Source organism: Abrus precatorius, unplaced genomic scaffold (genome assembly GCF_003935025.1).
Source record: "Abrus precatorius isolate BTA unplaced genomic scaffold, Abrus_2018 Scaffold7, whole genome shotgun sequence".
In the NCBI taxonomy this organism is placed as follows: Eukaryota; Viridiplantae; Streptophyta; class Magnoliopsida; order Fabales; family Fabaceae; genus Abrus; species Abrus precatorius.
This window is the reverse complement of record NW_020874417.1, coordinates 32,855,711-32,871,043: the sequence shown is the minus strand read 5'-3', so window position 1 is coordinate 32,871,043 and position 15,333 is coordinate 32,855,711. Positions and strand designations below refer to the sequence as shown.

The following is a 15,333-nucleotide window of genomic DNA, read 5'->3' as shown; positions in this document are numbered from 1 at the left end:
TAATTCCTCAACTTAGTAAATTTCATGTGAACTTCAACTTTTATAAGGTGTGGAGTAAAATTTTTCAAGATAGTAAATTCAAATTTTTTTTAATGTTGTAATAGATATGATATTTTGGTTTTTTCCTCTTTACCAAAAAACAAAATAAATTTAATTGATTAATTTTAATTGTGATTTTTAGTAACAGAGAGGTTAAAATCGTTTAATGGGTTTCAATCTGTAGAGATATTGAGAAAAGGATAAAAAATTTAAGATTTTTAATAAATTCTTTTGATAAAGATCGAAACCTAGTTTTAGTCATCTTTAAAATTAAAAAAAAAAAAACTATTAAAGAGTTAAAATCGTACACTGTCGAATTGTTATCTTTTGCTCCTCGAAAACATGTATCACAGGTTATGAGCGTAAAATTGTAAGTTATGCAGGAATTCTCAATAATTTAATTTTTAAAATGTTTTAACACGTGTTACATTCTCTAGATTTTGAGTATTATAAAATGGTAACAAATTATAAGTTTTATATTTAAAGAACATGCTTAAATCCATTCAAGGAAAAAACTTTTTTATCTCTTTCTTTTTCTTTTCTCTCTATTTTTGGTTCAGGTATTCAACAGGCACACCAGCCCAAATCAGGCCCAACCAACAATACAACAATGATGAAACAGAAAAAACCTAAACCTTTTTGGTCAGAGTGAATGGGCTCACAAAGCTAGTAAGAAAACAGAAATTGGGCCACATGCACTAACACAAACAAAACAGAGTGAGAGAGTAAAAACACTGGCGACGATGTAATATGACACAGGGGGCAACGAGGAAGAGAAAAATGGGAGACACAAAAGAGACAGCTCCTAAGAAACCTGTGGCAACATGGCCTTCCATCAAACCGAAAAAAAATCTTCAGACTACCCGCTTTCGAGATTTCGATCTCTTCACGGTTACCTTTCCATCTTTTTCTTTTTCCTTTTTTAAATTGTCTTCCTTTATACTGGGATTATCGGTTGATTGGATTTCAATGAAACAATGGTGGGATGTGAAATGTGGTTCATCCAATTCAGTTTTGAACAGATGCCCGCTTTCTTTTTTCATCGAAAGTTTACTATTTTAACTTTTTTATGTTTGATGTATGACTTCTATTCTATCAAGTTGATCTCGTAATGGTTGTTATAAAAGTTAATAAATGCCTAGTTCCCCCTTTATTTTTTTCTTCTAGCTCATACTTTAGGAAATACTCTTACTTAATTCGTTTAAATGCGGCTTTCAAATGGAAGCAAAATGCTAATTGATGCCTTTTATAAACCGGTGGTTTTCACCGTACATTCAGATTTTTATGATTTCTTCAAATTCACTTGAAATTTAATGTTCCAAAACAAATTAGACAGTGTAACAATATGATTCTGCAAATTACCCTCTAAATATTTCTTATTTTAATAAATTTTTGGTTTAGGTTCCGGGTTTTTTCTCTTCTGCTGAATCGAAGGCATTCATTAAAGCTGCCGAGGCAATTGGTTTTGCTCATCAAGGGAGTCTGGGTCCAGCTAAAGGTGAAGCTTACAGGGATAATGATCGAATCTCAGTGAATGATTCTGTCCTTGCAGATACAATTTGGGAGTCTGGGCTTGACAAACTATTTTCTGATATAAAAATTCGAGGAAAGGTTGCTGTAGGTCTGAATCCAAATATTAGACTCTATAGGTTGGTTTGTTTTCTGACGCAAAAGTTTATTGTGGGGAAGTTAGTATAAGTTTTAAGATTGCTAAAGCTTTTCTTGGGATTTTCATTTACGCTCATTTTTCAATGGGAAACAATTCCGATCTCTTTGAATTTGATTCTGAGAAAAATGTAGGTACTTTAATTGCATTACCTTCACTAATTATCAGGCACTTCTGCATTTCAGGTACAAAGTTGGTCAACGTTTTGGAAGGCATATTGATGAAAGTGTTAATCTTGGAGATGGAAAACGCACTTATTACACTTTGCTAGTGTATTTAAGTGGTGGGCCTGGTGAACTTAAGTCAAAGCCCAAAACTTATTCCAGCAAACCCTCAGATTCATCTTTTGACCCTTTAGTTGGAGGAGAAACAGTCTTTTATGGTCCAAGAAATAGCACTGTGGCTGAGGTAAACTACTGGTTTCTTTTAGTGAAACATTTGTTATATTTCCTTTTACACTCAAAATGAGTTTGAATTTTCACTTGATGCAAATTTGGGAATATGACTATATGATTTTGATGCTGATGCAATATTGCATTCACAGGTGGCGCCAACTGAAGGGACCGCACTCCTGCACCTTCATGGAGATAAATGCTTGTTGCATGAAGCCAGAAATGTTACCAAAGGTGTCAAGTATGTGCTTCGTTCAGATGTAGTATTTGCTTGAAGAATGATTCATGTCTTCTACCAAACAACCTGGTATATCCATCTCCTGAAGGCTTCCTCTCTTTTAGCTATCACTTGGAAAACATTTGTATTATCTATTTATCTTGACTTTCAGTGTTGATAATATGTTCTGTATGAAAATCTAGGCAAAAGATAATCCCGTTTTAAAAGTAAACAAAATAGGGAAGTCATTTTGAAAAACACATGTAATAGGGAAAATCGGGTTGATTAAACTGGCAGCCTGCTCAGAACATTATGAGTATCTGTATCTTTTCCCCAAAATTAAGAAATTATTTTTGGACACTTGGAGTTAAATTTCATAGGAAGGTGTTGCTTTATGTTCCTCCATCGAAGAATTATGATGATATATTTTTAGCGATCTTTGTGGCTTCTGTTCATCCATCCAATCCCTGACTTGTTGGTCTTCAAAGGGCCTTGATGAAATTTTCCTGAGTCTGTACATTGTAGGTCTTAAGCATTCATAGAATGAAAAAGGCTTGGAGTCCATCAACTTGGAATGGAAGGCTCAGTCACTAGTCTTATTAAGCACGAAAAAAAGTGTTATAAATTGGGTGTCAATGTAATTATTAAAAGACAATATCAGACAAACTTGTGCTTGTGTGCACAAATCAATATTTTTCTTTTGCCAACCATAATACGAAGCATACAAGCACAATCAATTTATTTCAACACGAATAATGACAATATCTTTATGATAATATTGTAAAATCTAATTAACAAAAGTAGTGGCAAAGAAGAAGAAAAGAATCAGGGCAAATAAGTCTCTATTCTCTGTCTCTCAATTGGCAATCCTGCAATTAAGTCTCACTTCTCCATTTTCAGAGCCTCTTACATTTCCAAGTTTCAACATGGAAGCCGTGAACTCTTTGAAGAACAGACTCTGGTCCTTTGCAAATGCTTCAACAATCCATCTAGTTCTGTAATCACCAACAAGTGATTGATCCGAAGAAAACACACCTTTTCCAGCCAACAGTTGTTTGTAATAGTCATTGTCAAACACTGATGCTGTTGAATCTAGGAACTGTCCTGCATTGCGGTTGTAGTTTGGCTTTGGACATTTCTTTCTTAGGTCTAATGCAAACTCAGTGTTCATTCTCGGATCAATGTCATGCAACAAACTATAATTATGAAGACGAGCCTCAAAGGAAGAGCAATGTGAGAAGCCCAGAGTGTGACCTCCAGATAAAGTTACCATATCTTTGACTGTCAAACCTCTCTTAGCAAAGCTCTGAATGAGTTGGCTCACATTGGAGGTTGGAGCGGGTAAGTTGATGGTATCAGATGCCTTTGATAATCTTCCATCTCTTCTTCCTTTAAGTACATTCCAATATGGACCTCCAGACTGTCAAAGTAAATAGGATTCTCAAGATTTTTAGATCATAGGGTATATAGAATTTTTAAATACTTCATCTAAAATGTTTGTAGGCATTATCCAAACCTATTTATTAATATTATGTGACTTGGATTCTTTTAATGGAACATTTTATGAGATCACAAAATATTTCTCTTCTAAAATGTACCTAGAGTTTAGCAGGTCTAAACTAGCTTGGAGACTTAGATATTACCATGGCTACGACATCTCTAGCTGAAATGGCAATTATATCCGCACAAGAAACAGTGCGTGGGCAAGCCAACTCAAGCTTTTGCTTGGCTTCATCAATCACGTAGAACGATCGAACTGAGATATTAGGAGGGCCATCTTTCTCTGCTTGGTTAGTGGCTGTTGAGTCCAGCAATATTGATGCATCACATCCCTATCATTGAACATTAAATCAATCATTTAAGAAGATTACACTCATTGGCCATTTTAATCATTCACCAGCATGAAATGTGTGTGTGTTTTGAGTGAGAGAACACACCCTTATGAAACAGTCGTGGAAAAACATCCTCAAGATACGTGGTGGGACTTTTGGGTCATGCTTAGAAGCATTGAGAACAGTCTCTGAAATAATTTTTTCCAGTTGTGGACATGTTTGGTCGTAGTAATGAGCATTAAGTTCAGCTTTGGATTCTGAAAATATTGTGAAGAGGAGGAAAATGATTGGAAAGATGTTTTTTGCTGCCAGAGGGGCCATCTGATAAATCAAAATTATTCTTCTTTAAAGATGAGGATTCGATGAGAAGTTCATGAAGTTGTATTGGTATATATAGATTATAGAATAGAAGTAAACGATTTTAGCAAACATGCTTAAATCACAAACACTGTACTTTGAAGCGAGTAAAAGTTGGAATATTAACTTGAAGTACAGATTTTGACTTCCCTTCTGTTCTGCTTTAAGGCCTACTTTATCAAACCACCTGGACACATCTTCAGTAACCAACAAAAGTACTAAACCATCTTGATGGCAACTATGTCAAGGTCTAGATTAATAATTGTGCATATTCTATCGTGCATATTATCGATTGTTGATTAGGCGTAAAGGGGATGTTTAAGGTTATATTTCCATATAATTAAAAGAATAAGATTTTCCCCATTAAGGTGTACCACACAAAAGTACATCATTGTTAGGTAACATGTTACTTCATAAGTTGTTCTGTTGGTATATACCTCTCAGGTTAGTTTAGTTAAGCTGTAAAGTTGATGAGAGGAGGGCAAGATTCTGCACTAACAAATTGCCAGCATTGTGCGGGAAGGTTACTTTTATCTATTGCTTGAATAGTTAGAAAGGAATCAGAGCTAAATGAAAGAAATATTGTTCAAATATATGCATTAGAGAAAATTCCCCTTAAATGATGAAAATTGCATACATGTAAGACTACCTAAAATGAGTGGGAATAATGTTATCTTTCGATTAAAAGAATATTAAGTCAAAAATCATTTTTAACTAACACATTTTACTCGTTTTTCTTACATTTACTTTTTATTTTTATATTCTTTCTTTTTTTTCTGATCATATATTATCAATTAAGTGTCACTATATTCTTTTCATACTCTTTCTTCTCTCTTCATCTTTTTTCATATATTGGATGTAACCATGTAATTATTCTTTATCTATACACTCATAATAACTTAGGCATTGTACGGATTACCTTCGACATTTGGACTAAAAAACAATTGACGTGGTGAGCCAACACGTGGCTTCTTTAGTCAATCAAAATACACGTGGAAGTAAAGCAACTTCAATTTTGAAAGTTGTTTGTGATTTCTAGTCACTTGCATCGTTGAGACTTAAGGCTACAGGAAAATGTTATTAAACTGTTCTATATATTTGTTACAGCTAAAAACAACTATTGTGAAAGATTGCACAAGGTTTACATAGAGTAAAGGATGACTAAAATAGTTGTAAATAGTATTATATCTTAGACCAGTAAAAAGTAAGAATAATTTTGTCAATGATTGTTGTTTATTAGTGAATAGTTAATTGTTTTTAAGTGAGTATTCTAACTATGGGCATGACTCTTTTACAGTGAGTAAATATGGAAAGTAACAAGGTAAAAATATATCTACTTTTATTTAAATTAAACTATCTCGCACGTGTAAAAATACTAAAATATCTCTTAAATTTGACTTACTTTAAATTAAAGTGAAAGGTGAATGCTTCTTTACTTTCACATTTTATACTGCCAATTCCTTGGAAAAGTCAAATCTAAGTATATATCTATGAATGAAAATAAAATTGTGAATTCTTATATTTTTATTCAAGTAATCAATTTTTTTCTTTAGGTGATTATTAATCACTTTTAAAAAAATCCATTAAAATGAAATAAAACGATCCATCAATTTAAATAAACCTTACATAATCCTTTTAATAATTTAAATATTTTTTAAGTGATTATTTATTTTAATTGAGTGGCTAATAGTTATAAATGACATTCGATTTCAGATCATGAAATTATGAATACTTGTGAATAATATTGGTGGTTGATGAATCATAATTTATTTTCTATTCGCAGTCTTACTATATAGTTGTAAATAAAAGCATATATGAAGTTAAAAGCAAAGATTATAACAACTATATACTCAGTGAGTACAAGATGCATTCTCGTTCCCATTAAAAAGAAACTTATGAATGATTATTGTATTTTCTATTTAGTGATCATTTATTTACATTCAATGATAAAAAGTTGTAAATAAAAATTTATAGTCTATCTATCTAAACAAAATTTATACGATCCTTTTCAACAATTTAAATATTTTATGACTTTTCTCCTTAAATTATGTCTTCTAGTTTGATTCACATCCCTCCCCACGAAATACTATTTACAAAGGATCAAAAGCCAGCACCAACCAAATAAGTCAGTTCTTTATTTGATCCTATGAAGGTTAATTTTTTTAACCAAATACTACTAGTTCTTCAGTTAGCATCGTTTAAACTGCAAAATACATTGATTTTGCACTATGATTTCCTAACATTTTTAGGATCTATTGTTTTTAATGATATCGTGTGGCACGTGCTCCATCATTTTGGACCTTGCTTTTCAAATTTAGGTTATAATATATAAAATTAGAAATTTGATATTACTACTATTTTTGTTTACAAATTAAAAGGTACTTTTCGAAATTGAAATTGAAGTGAGGGAGTATGGGGGAGGTAAGCATGGGTGCACGTGTGGACCAGGAAAGTAGTGGGCCCACAATGGACACGTGTAAGGGGGCCAGGCTGGTTCCACCGAGGAGAGGGCCCCACAAAATCATAGGGACACGTGCCTGAAGCTAGCAATCACATGACCAAATCTGGTGGCCCAAATTCAACCAGTCACCACGCTCCACGGACCACCTCACTTTCCCCACCCACATTTTGGGCCCCGCCATTTAACACGTGCACAAACACCTAAACAACCTCACGTGACCGTTTCCAGACCCCACCCTCGTTGACGCACCCTATCAGAGTCAGCACGTGCAAACTGGATCTCGCACGTGCCAACGCACGGGTGGTACCCCAGCTCTTTTTCACGCTCAAAAGCTCCATTTCCTTTCTTTTTTCCCTGCTACACGCCAGTGCTTCCCATTAACACCATAAAAAGATAAAATTAAAAAAATAATAATAATAAAACCGGCAGCCGAAGATAAGTTAACCTTAAAAGTTATAAAAATTGTTCCTAAATCCTGACCATTAACCATAACCAAAAACAAACAAAACCCAAACAGCAAAACCCCCCTCCACTCATCTCTAACTAAAGTTTCTAAACTACCAAATGTGGGGTCTTCAATTCGAAGGCTTGGAAGTGGGTGGAGGGTCTGAATTGGGAGAAGGACGTCCCAAAAATGGAAGCTCTTTCTTGTCATAAATTTCCAAAGAGAAATCCCTAAGCATTTGGGTGGTTGTAGCAGCGGAAGAAGTGGAAGCAGCACTAACAGTAGGAACAGTAGTAGCAGTTGTTGAGCACATAGGAGAGCAAGTGTCAGCAGAATCGGAGGCACTATTCGGTTGAATCTGCATAGCGGAAACAAAGCCCGAAATGGGTCTGGCTTGAACGTTGAAAAAAGGGGCCGCAGTTGCTGGAATGGCCCAATACTGAGGAGGGTTAGCAGAGTTAGGGAACATGAAAAAGGGGCCTCCAGCATTAGACGCAGGCCACAAAGGGACTAATCCACCGCCACTGCCACTACCACTAACACCGCCTCCATATGAAGTTTGTGCAATTGGTGCGAGTCCCGAAGACACCGAAACTTGATCATTGTTTATGTCAATGAATTCACTGTTTGATGCTCTTCTCCTTCGCTTCCTTGGGGTATCTTCTCCCTCCGGTCTCGCCGACGATGTCGTTGGAATCTTCAGTGTGCCGCCCACTGACACCGCGATCGCCGGGATGGTTCCGGTGCCGGTCGCTTCTATGATCGCCGGTTCAGCGTGCTCCAGCAACCACCGGATTGTTTCTCCGTCGGATTTGTGGCCTAGCTCACGCGTCAGTTGGAAGATCCTGGCGGCGCACGTCGCCGGCATCCGGATTCTCCGGCCGCGACCCTCCACCTTCGTGTGACGATCCTTCGACGGTTTCTTTGCCGCCGGCGTTGACATCGCCAACGGCATCGAAATAACGCTCATCGGAAGAGACGCGTCCCCGCTTTGCTCCGTGTCCGTGAGTTCTTCCTTCATTGGAGCTGCCGTATCCGGAGGCGGTGCCGCCGCTGACGGAGGCGACTCCGTCGGGTTGGCCATTGGCGTTGTTGCCTCCGAGGGAGAGATGTCGGTGCTGTGGGTGTCGTCGTCTTCGTTGAAATCGCCGTCGTGGTTAGGATTCGCTTCCATCCTGAACGAGAAAAAGAGTTAAGAACAAGAAATTCAAAAGTTCAACAAAGAACTAGAAAAATATGATCAAAACCCATGTGAGAAACACGGAAAATTTTTCAAATTTACGAACTTGAGAAGCAGGGAAACTGAAAAGTGTTTTTTTTTTTTTTTTGCTTTGGGGCTTACAGTGTGTTGTTTTGCAGGGGAAAAGAACGAGGAAGAACAGAGGAGGGGAGTTGTGATACGTTGACTGTGGTTTGAAGCTTTCTGGCACTGCGAAAGATTAGAGAGACTAATTCAGAATTGGAAGAGAGATTTTTGTGATTAAAAAAATTATGAATATAAAAAAATAAAATTAAAATTGGGGACAAGAAGAAACACAGAGAGAAACAAACCCTAACAATGGAAGAGAGCCCCACTTATCCGTATGGAAGAGAGGGACCCCCAGGCTCAGTTCTGTATTTATTTGCACAGTGAAATAGAATCAATGGCTGGATTCGCTTCTCACATCTAGTGGGCCACTGCGATTATGCCACGTATTAAAGCCTTAGCTTTGCTAGCAATTTACTGTTCCAGTTGCGGTTTTGTGCCTAATTGATTACTATTTGCCATTTTCAATGCAAAATAATGCTAAAAAAATTCCTTATGCGCTGCTGGGTAACGGGGAAAGTTATCATGGTTTTTAAATGATAGTTAATGTTCTCATTAGTTTCAATATTTTTAAGAACAATGAAAAGATTCAAGTATTCATTTATTATACAAGTATGTTTAATAAAATAAAATCTTGAAAATATAAATTAAGATATTTAAAATAATATTGATTTAATTGATATAATATTATTTTATTGCTGGTTAGTGAATTAATACCTCACAAGCTCACATTTTCACTGATGTTGATTAAAAAAAAAGAGTAATTAAAGAAAATAAACTCTTGTTTGAATAAAAATTGATCACAGAAACGAATATGGATTTGATTAAATATTAAAGCTAATAATAATAATGACAACAACACAAAACTTGTAAGAAGACCAGTATATATAAATATTATCCTCTAAATAATGAAAATTCTGATTTGGTGTATGAATATATACGTATTGGAGATTAAAAAAAAATGGAAAACGAGTAAAGATAGCTTAAGGGAACGATTAGATAACTTGAGGTTAAGTTAAGGTGGATTATTTTGCACAATATTCTCCCTATGTATGAGATAACTGGAAGAAATGACGCATTTGGGTGAAGAATCTAGTAGGAAGGGTTCAATGGGTGCTTATGAAATTAAACATCAATTGCATCTTTTTCTGTTCTCTGTATCCTCCATATCTCTTATACGTCAACATAAATAGTTGGAAACTTTATGCTGAGTGGTGGAAATTTTTTATTCAAATCGTGAGTGGAAAGGAATCCTTTCTTATCCTGTGGAGTTACCCATACTAATTAATTATTATAAAAAAATAAAATTAAGAATGAATTTGTGTTATATATATATATATATATATATATATGTGATAATGATGAAAATATAAAAAAGTAAAATACAATAAAAACTATTCTTTATAACTATTTATACAATCAAACAAAAAATATATTGTCAAACTCTGAAGAAATCTTAACCTTTATAACAATGAGCAATGCTTGGAAATAAATATTCTTTTCAATCTTTTTTATTAGACAATTTTTTATTTTTTTATAATTCAAAATATTAGATTATTTATAAAATTTTAAAAAAATTTATTATTTTCTCATCTGTTTGCTTTCATAAATAAATATTGAATATTTTAATTTTTAATAACTTATATGGTAATAGAGTTTGAATTAAAATAAAAATGAATTTAAAATGTTGTAATTATATTTTAAAAGATTAATTCATTAATTAATTTTAATATATATATATATATATATATATATATATATTATGTATGATTTAATTAAAGTTGGTGAACAAATATATATACACACCAATGTGAGGACACTTTCCTCCTACAGTTAGTGATACAGATTTATCAAGTTAGGTTATAAATTCTGATATCATAGATTAGTTTACATATTTATCATTATTTAGCTTAATATATATTTTCAGCTAAACAGAGCAAAAATAAATTTAATTATTTATCTCCTATTTAAACAGTATAAATTATATATTTTTTTTCTTTTTACTTTCTTTCCTTTTTTCCTTCGCACCCAAACCAACCAAAACGAAGCACAATGCTTTTTCAATCGCTTTCTATACACTTCAACGAAAATAACTTTTTAAAAATTAAAATAAATAAAATGTTGCTTACAATAGATATTATCTTTTTTTGTGTGAGTAAAGTAGATAGTGTCTAACAATGATTAATACGATTGAGTTTAATATTAATTAAAAACTGTAAAATAAAATTAATAAACATAACTTATTAAGAAATTTTACATCTCAAAAAATATAAAAAAATAAAATACATTTGTAAATATTTTAATAAAACATTGTAATTAATTGAAAAATTTTCATCTCAAGATTTGCTTTGAATCTCGATATCTATGGAGCTATTTGGAAAATAGAAATTTGGTGTATTTTGTTTGACGACTTAATAGAGTGGAAGGATATTATATATCTCGTGGTATATTCTTTGTCAAGTTCTCAATATGGTGGGGACTAGGAAGCAAGGATACCAATGCTCTATATAGTGGGAATGGCAGCATGAGGAAATAAAAATATAATATATATTAACAAACAATTTTGTTTAAATAAAATGTTAGTATTTACTATTAATGTATTAAACATTAATATAATATATTATGTTATTGGTGTAGAATAATATTAACAGTTTAGTTTTTGTCAGATAAATATTATATTTGTAAAATTAATTTCAATGTTTGAAATTTTTTGTTTATTATTATTAGTAAATAACACATATTTTTATAGTGCACTCAACGAATGTAAGAATTTTTCCATGTTGTCCTTTTAAGAAAAATTAGGAGCAATAAAGGCTTAGCCATGGGCTTGTTAATATAAGTTGCGTTGGAAGAATATGTTAAATTTTTTTAATATTATTAAATAAATAAGATCGTATAAAAATTAATATGAGAGCGATAAATATAAAATTTATACATAAGCGATTACGTCATGCGAGATCAATCTCTTTTTTATTTTACCAAATATTTATTTAATTTTTGTAGATATAACATTTACCATATTTACTATTGACAAAAATAGAATAGCATTTACAAAATAAATAGTCTGAAACACTGTTTGGCTATCGATTAGGAACATAGTATGGGACAAATATAAGGTAATGAATAAAAAGATGGCTCTTTCAAATTACATTTAAATTTTAGAGGATTAATATAAAAGGAAAAAAATTAAAAGATGAAATTGTTAATTTTGAAAAAAAATAAAAAACATGTCTGATTATTACTGATTCAATTAGATTATATTTGGGCTCCTAGTTAAACTACTACAACCGGCCCCAAATATGTCTGAAGCCCAATATATTTGAAGCAGTAAGCATAATATATAACTTGTTGCACACATGTATAAGCATTTCACAATCTAACACTTTTTCTTTTAATAAATATCCTTTCCTTATATTGTGGCAAAACTCTCTGTTCCCAGAACTCGGTCTTCTTTATCCTTCTAACTCTTCTTCTTCTTCCAGAAATAGCATTTATTTCGTCTCTATAATATCACTATCTGTTACTCCACTTTTATTTTGTTGCGAGAACCGGGACCACCCAATAATTTTTCGTTCTGAAGATGTGCCAACAGTTTAACGAGACGGTTTCCACAAATAGATAGTGTAAAATTTTGCTGGGATTTCTAGTATTGATCAGTAGCATGAATAAGGGTGGGCATTCTCTAAAATTGGTTCTCTTGGATTTGATTCAAAAGTGTAACAACTTGAGATCTTTTAACCAAATCCATGCACATCTATTGACCTCTGCCCTTGTTGCCAATGACTTGGTTCTCACCAAAGTTGCAAACTTTTTTGGAAAACATGTCACTGATGTTCATCACCCTTGCAATTTCTTGAAGCAATTTGATTGGAGCTTGAGCTCTTTCCCTTTCAATTTGCTGATTTCTGGCTATGCTTCTGGTCAGTTACCCTGCAATGCAATTCTGATTTATAGATGGGTTGTTAGAAATGGATTTGTGCCTGATGTGTACACTGTCCCATCTGTTTTGAAATCTTGTGCTAAGTTTTTTGGTATTATAGAGGTTAGACAGTTCCATTCTGTATCTGTTAAGAGTGGTTTGTGGTGTGACATGTATGTGCAGAACACTTTCGTTCATGTTTATAGCATTTGTGGCGATACTGTTGGTGCTGTTAAGGTGTTTGATGACATGCTTGTGAGAGATGTGGTGTCTTGGACTGGTTTGATATCTGGGTATGTGAAAGCAGGGTTGTTTAATGATGCCATTGCATTGTTTTCGAGAATGGATGTGGAGCCTAATGTGGCTACCTTTGTTAGCATACTTGGGTCTTGTGGGAAATTGGGTTGTTTAAATTTGGGGAAGGGGATTCATGGATTGGTTTTCAAATACCTATACGAGAAGGAGTTGGCGGTATGCAATGCTGTGTTGGATATGTATATGAAGTGTGAGTCTGTGACTGATGCAAAGCAACTGTTTGATGAGATACCTGAAAAAGACATTATTTCTTGGACTAGTATGATAGGTGGTTTAGTGCAGAGTCAGTGTCCCAAGGAATCACTGGACTTGTTCTGTCAAATGCAGTGCTCAGGTTTTGAGCCTGATGAGGTTACACTGACCAGTGTGCTTTCTGCTTGTGCCAGTCTTGGGCTTCTTGATTATGGCAGATGGGTCCATGAATACATTGATCGTAGCCGCATTAAATGGGATGTTCATATTGGAACAGCATTGGTTGACATGTATGCAAAATGTGGCTGTATAGAGATGGCGCAACGTATCTTCAGTGGAATGTCTTCTAAGAATATTCGTACTTGGAATGCCTGTATAAATGGTCTAGCAATAAATGGACATGGGCAAGAAGCATTGAAACAATTTGAAGATCTAATTGAATCTGGCGCAAGGCCTAATGAGGTGACCTTCCTAGCTGTTCTTACAGCTTGTTGCCATTCTGGCTTGGTCGTTGAAGGCCGTAGGTATTTCAATCAGATGACAAGTCCCCTCCACAATCTTTCTCCCTGTTTAGAACACTATGGATGCATGGTTGATTTGCTGTGCAGGGCTGGATTGGTGGAGGAAGCTTTGGAGTTGATAAAGACAATGCCCATGCCCCCTGATGTGCAGATCCTAGGAGCTCTTTTGAGTGCCTGTAATACATATGGAAATGTTGGATTCTCCCCAGAAATGTTGAAATCACTTCAGAATTTTGAATATCAAGATAGTGGCATATTCGTGCTTCTTTCTAATCTGTATGCAACTAATAATAAATGGGCTGAAGTGAGAACTGTAAGGAGACTGATGAAGCAGAAAGGAATAAGCAAGGCTCCAGGTTCTAGCCTTATAAGGGTGGATGGTAAGAGTCATGAATTTTTAGTTGGACATAACAACCATCCTCAAAGTGAGGATATTCACATATTATTGAACATCCTTTCCAATCAAATCTACCTTGAGGGGCATATTGATACCCTTTCTTGATCATACTGGCATACCTACCCTTAGCTCAAGCTCTTGAGTTTGGATTTAAACCAGTTCTAATGGCGCATTCTATGAATAGTGCCCTAAATGGTTTGACTTGTCTTTTTATGTTCCTACTCAATGGACGGGTTGGAACACGTTATGGAAATTCTTTAAAGTTACATAAGACCGCCGCATTTATGGTAAAGGTTCTTTTTTAGGGGCCAAGGGAAAATTATCTTGCATCTGTGCCACGGTAGTAACATTTCATGTTTATGACTGGGCCGGCGATAATTGGTCATCTGAACTTTGTAATTAGTGTAGGAAGGTGCCCTCAAGCTTTGGCATTGAGACCAAAACAGAGAAACAGAAGACACCGGTTCAGGTTCAGATATGAAATGCTTCAACCTCAAACAATTCATGTGGTGACTGTAGCGAGAGATTCATACCATTCCACTAAATGTAATGATGTCCACATTCCTTGTATACAAACTTTGGGGAGCAATTTCGGTACCTATTATATACTCTTCAGGAGGATTTCCATCATTCATTTCAGGAGATCTTACTGGAGTATGTGAATACAAAATTTTTTGATAAAACTTTATTTACATAAGTCGTGTCAGTTATAGTAGTTGTTTGAAGGGTTTTTGTCTTTTCCGGAAAGTCTTGCTTTAGTTGTAGAACTTTGAAAAAAGAAAAATACAATTACGTGTATATATATTATGAGTTTATGACCATGACTCATACTGAAATCAAACAAGGACTAAGAGCCTCTTCACATGTGTAGGTCAGAGAAAATATAAAACATTAAGTGAACATCTCAGTGGTTTACACTTTTCTTCCGAAGTAATAGGACTTGTTTGAATAAACTTCTTAGTTGCGCCTGCATTCCATTCCTGGCGTGTTTGAATAATGGGAAATTGGGAACAAGAATGCAAGACTTGAGACAATGTTAAGTCGTTAAGATATCAAATTCCCAGTCAACAAAAATAGAAAAAATGAAAAAATCCTATGGCTTTTAAAGTCAATCTTAATCCCTTGTTATTTTTATAATACTATTTAGGATTTTGTTCTTATTTTGGTTTTTGAAGGGATGTATTTTTTCGGAATGCATGTATACCAAAAGGATAAAAAAAAAGGCGAGAAATGAAAATAATATACTCCGAACAGTATCCTCTTCCTAGGATTCC

At 34.2% G+C, this 15,333-nt stretch overlaps 4 protein-coding genes across 4 annotated transcripts; 2 read left to right on the top strand and 2 right to left on the bottom strand.

Annotated features, from left to right (window-relative positions):
- The first annotated feature begins 764 nt into the window (after nucleotides 1–764).
- LOC113872903 lies at nucleotides 765–2,706 on the top strand. Its single transcript, XM_027510784.1, has 4 exons — nucleotides 765–930; nucleotides 1,441–1,688; nucleotides 1,891–2,113; nucleotides 2,250–2,706. Exons 1-4 carry the CDS (start codon nucleotides 790–792, stop codon nucleotides 2,370–2,372), a joined length of 735 nt encoding a protein of 244 aa, XP_027366585.1. The 5' UTR covers nucleotides 765–789; the 3' UTR covers nucleotides 2,373–2,706.
- A 341-nt stretch (nucleotides 2,707–3,047) lies between these two features.
- On the bottom strand, nucleotides 3,048–4,474 carry LOC113873503 (peroxidase 66). The gene is made up of 3 exons (XM_027511646.1): nucleotides 4,252–4,474; nucleotides 3,958–4,146; nucleotides 3,048–3,734 (listed from the first exon to the last, which is right to left on the bottom strand). The coding sequence occupies exons 1-3, from the start codon at nucleotides 4,465–4,467 to the stop codon at nucleotides 3,171–3,173; spliced, it is 969 nt and encodes a 322-aa protein (XP_027367447.1). The 5' UTR covers nucleotides 4,468–4,474; the 3' UTR covers nucleotides 3,048–3,170.
- A 2,359-nt stretch (nucleotides 4,475–6,833) lies between these two features.
- Nucleotides 6,834–8,994, bottom strand: LOC113873154 (transcription factor TCP19). Its single transcript, XM_027511157.1, has 3 exons — nucleotides 8,961–8,994; nucleotides 8,752–8,838; nucleotides 6,834–8,584 (listed from the first exon to the last, which is right to left on the bottom strand). The coding sequence occupies exon 3, from the start codon at nucleotides 8,581–8,583 to the stop codon at nucleotides 7,540–7,542; it is 1,044 nt and encodes a 347-aa protein (XP_027366958.1). The 5' UTR covers nucleotide 8,584; nucleotides 8,752–8,838; nucleotides 8,961–8,994; the 3' UTR covers nucleotides 6,834–7,539.
- A 3,105-nt stretch (nucleotides 8,995–12,099) lies between these two features.
- Nucleotides 12,100–14,623, top strand: LOC113873439 (pentatricopeptide repeat-containing protein At4g38010). Its single transcript, XM_027511550.1, has one exon. The coding sequence runs from the start codon at nucleotides 12,377–12,379 to the stop codon at nucleotides 14,162–14,164; it is 1,788 nt and encodes a 595-aa protein (XP_027367351.1). The 5' UTR covers nucleotides 12,100–12,376; the 3' UTR covers nucleotides 14,165–14,623.
- Nucleotides 14,624–15,333: the final 710 nt, after the last annotated feature.